At 47.1% G+C, this 3672-nt stretch overlaps 1 protein-coding gene across 1 annotated transcript; it reads left to right on the plus strand.

Annotated features, from left to right (window-relative positions):
- The first annotated feature begins 356 nt into the window (after positions 1–356).
- Positions 357–1732, plus strand: LOC124651925. The gene is made up of 2 exons (XM_047190941.1): positions 357–822; positions 1074–1732. Exons 1-2 carry the CDS (start codon positions 357–359, stop codon positions 1730–1732), a joined length of 1125 nt encoding a protein of 374 aa, XP_047046897.1.
- The last annotated feature ends 1940 nt before the right edge of the window (positions 1733–3672 follow it).

Genomic DNA, 3672 nt, shown 5'->3' on the forward strand with positions numbered 1-3672 from the left:
GCTCTCACTCTCTCACCCAGTGTCTGTGATTCCATGCCGATCATGGCGTTCTAGCACCAAGCGGCTTCCTTCGCGCACCTCAAGGATCTGCGGACACTAGCTACCTTAGCAAGTGGTGCCCTCCAGCTCGAAGCAGCTACCGAGCTCCTAGTGTGGTAAGCCTCTCGCTATCATCCCATGATCGCAATGTGTTTGATTGCCTCTCGCTATCAACGCGACACTGCGCGCGGCATCTCTACCTATCACCGAGTACCAGAAAATGTCTTGGACGCATTGTACGGATCATAATATCTCTCCTAGTTGTAACCTCTATGCTGCCCTTGTTTCCATCAAGCAGCATTGCCAACCCCAGCCCGATGGCGTCTCGTGAAGCCGGGGCCGGCGGAGCGCACGCGGCAAGCCGCCCACCGCCGCTCAGGGTGGGGCGGACCAGGGAGCACCGGATGGGCCGGGACACGCAGCTGCTCGCGGCCGACGGCGGCGCGCCCGTCAGCCTATTCGTGCTCTGCGGCCACCGCTTCGAGGCCGCGCAGCTCTTCCGCTCCGGCGAGATGTCCGTCGGCATGGTCCGGGTCGACGGCCACCCGGTCTCCATGGCCACCTGCGCCGTCGGCGACCACCACTGGATGCTCGCCCGGGACGCGCTCGTGGCGCGCGTCGACGCACGGGTCTTCGTCTTCGAGCTGCCGGGCTTCTTCTACGCCGTCGTCGTGCCGCCCGACGCCGATGGTGGGGTGGCGCCGGCGGAGAGGAGGTGCGACGCGCTCGCAGAGATCTTTGCACGCTTCTGCGCCTACCAGGATATCGCCTCCAATGCCGAAGGTAATTTACAACATTGCTGCACATTCATGCCTCGATATACTATCATTTTCATGCGCACTAGTTGCTTAATTACTATAAATATTTCAGGCAGATTCCTCCGTGTGCATATATGGTCCAAACTTTAGCATTAAGAAACACACGCCTAAATCTCCACTTTCTGTTACATTGAAACCTGTCGAGCCTAGAGACCCAAACTTCCCTTTCTTCGAAGTGTCACTCTCTCACCGCAACTACTGTTTGTACTCTTTCAGGTACAGACGAACCCGACGAGCAGAGCCAGCACTGGAACCCATGGGTACGCGCCCACGCCAGGATACAGCGCCTCGGCAGGCCCACCACGCCGCCCGGCCATGCCGCCGCGGTCGAAGCGACGGCCGCAACTGCCGCAGCCACCGCCAGGCAGATGGAGCGCGCCGTCCGCACGTCTGCCGTCGTCAAGCTGCTAAACCACTCCCTCCTCGCGGGCGCGATCCAGCCCGCGCGCCACCTCACCATCACCATCGGCGCGCGCGCCGAGGGCACAGCCACACAGCTCCCCGCCGCCTTCGCCGCGGCGCTGCCGAGCAAGTCGGTCGTGTCTGACCTCCTCGACGCCATCGAGACCTGCCGGACGAGCGCGCCGCGCCGCGAGCTGGCCCGCCGCGGCAACGGGCCGGGGTGGTGGAGCCTCAACGTGGAGGGCGTCATGATGCTGCTCAGAGTCGTCCAGGCAATGCGGGGCCGGAGGCTGCAGGCGACGCCGCTCGGGGTGGGGCCCAAGAGGCCGCGCGACGAGGGGAACGGCGGCGCCGGGCACGACGGTCTGAGAGGCGGGGGCGGGGCTGCGTTCGGCGGGGGCACGGCGCGGCGGCGGTGTGGCGGGACGCAGAGGAAGCTGGGGAGCACGCTCGGTGCGTGTGGAAGCTCCTGATGAGGTGTTAGCATTAGAGTGTGCTCTCAAAGGGGGGCAGAAATTGTGAGGGATTAAGAAGGGTTTTAGGCTATTTGGAGACAGGGTTAATCAGCTTGATAGTCTACACTTAGATGCATGTCTATTACGGAGTAGTAGCGCGCAGTGTGCTAGGATCTAAGAATATTCGTCTCAAGTTCTTGCTTTAATAATAATTAGCTCTGTTACCTTCTATATAAACTCTACAAGACTGTATAACTATGCTAATTTATATATGTATAAAAATAGGCATTCTAGCAGTAGTTTATAAGCCAGTGAAATTTAACAAGCGGCCATACGAGTGCATTGGCATTGTTTCGACCGTGGTGCATTGGCATTGTTTCGACCGTGGTTATTTGAAGAATTGTCATGCTGATCAAGTGATGGAAAAAAAGAAACGTTTTTTCTCGCTTCACTTGAGCAGATCATTACAATGATTCGACAAATAATGTACTTGTGGATTTTTCAAGACATATTATCAAGTAAAGAGACAATTATATTTGAAGATACAAACTAACATCTCTCCACTACAATTATTTCACCTTCAATAAGTTAAGAGCATGGAGTTCCTCCTAAAGACAGAGTTTCGGGTGAGCTAGCAAAGAAAATCAGCAGTTAACCAGGAATTTAGGTCAAATTATTATTTCGTAAGTTTTAGTAAGGTCATTTATGGGAAGCAGACCATGGAGAAAGAGAGGAATCAATCGTCCAACGCTATGTTAACAAATACGTGGTAGTCAAATTTGATCAGTGATCGATTTCTAGGTTTCATCGTAAACCTAAATCTAATTGGTTACTTCCAATTACGTAAATCAATAGTTAAAACCACACTCAAAGGTAGGGAATTTTCCATTGATATAGGAACTTTTGTACCAGAAACAATAGTATCTCCAATTATAGCCCCTCTAGGATGTAAAATATATCTTTTTACAATTTTGGTTAAGTGAGGGATCAAATATGTAGTTAACTTTATTTGATGGTAGTTTGGAGGATTAGAAATATTTGCTTTCCAATTAGCTGTTTTTGCATTAATTGCGACTTCCTCAGTCTTAGTAATTAGTGTACCCCTTGTATTTACTTCTCCTGATGGTTGGTCAAATAATAAAAACGTTGTATTTTCCAAATAAAAATTAGAATACTACTAAATTAGAACCTAATTACAATAGAAGGACTAATCTATGCAGTATAATGAGAAGTAATACTATAAAACAGTATAATGAGAAGTAATACTATAAAAAGAAAAAATAAATAAAAAAAAGAACTCTATTTCAGAACTATGAGAGAGAATATTCTGTATTTCTTATTTCCTCTTTACTTTATTTTTTTTTCTATTTAAAGTGGATCAATTTAGATAATGTAAGTTAGATAATTTAACTATAAGCTAAAGTACTAAATATACTTAAAACAAGGTAGTAATTTGCAAGATGGATAAAATAATTGCAGTTATTATAGGGAAGTATATAGATATCCTATTTAAATTGAATACAAGTAACCCTCTTTAGTGGTACTGTAATTTTGAAAATGAACACGCAAATACCCATCAAATGTAAGTAAATATATCCGAAACATATAAAAGGCAGTTAATCCTGCAGTAAAGGAGGCTATTATTCCAAAAAAAAAAGAGCGAATGAGTTGTTAGTTGTAGAATATTACTCTCGTCAGACTTGAGCTTAACAAAAAAAGGAAAGGTTCATCAAGAGACATGAGATAATCCAGAAAGCAATTGATCATGATAAAATAGAGATAACATGTGATGAATATTATTGGATTTGATACTCCCTTCATACTGGTTTATTAGGCTTCTAATGTATACAAAGAAACTCTTCGTATTTAGGACCACGTGAATTTTTAATGCAAAATTATTTATATTGCGAGCCACGGAAAAATTATAAAATCTGATGATATTTTAAGATCTAAACAGT

Source organism: Lolium rigidum, chromosome 5 (assembly GCF_022539505.1).
Source record: "Lolium rigidum isolate FL_2022 chromosome 5, APGP_CSIRO_Lrig_0.1, whole genome shotgun sequence".
Classification (NCBI taxonomy): domain Eukaryota; kingdom Viridiplantae; phylum Streptophyta; class Magnoliopsida; order Poales; family Poaceae; genus Lolium; species Lolium rigidum.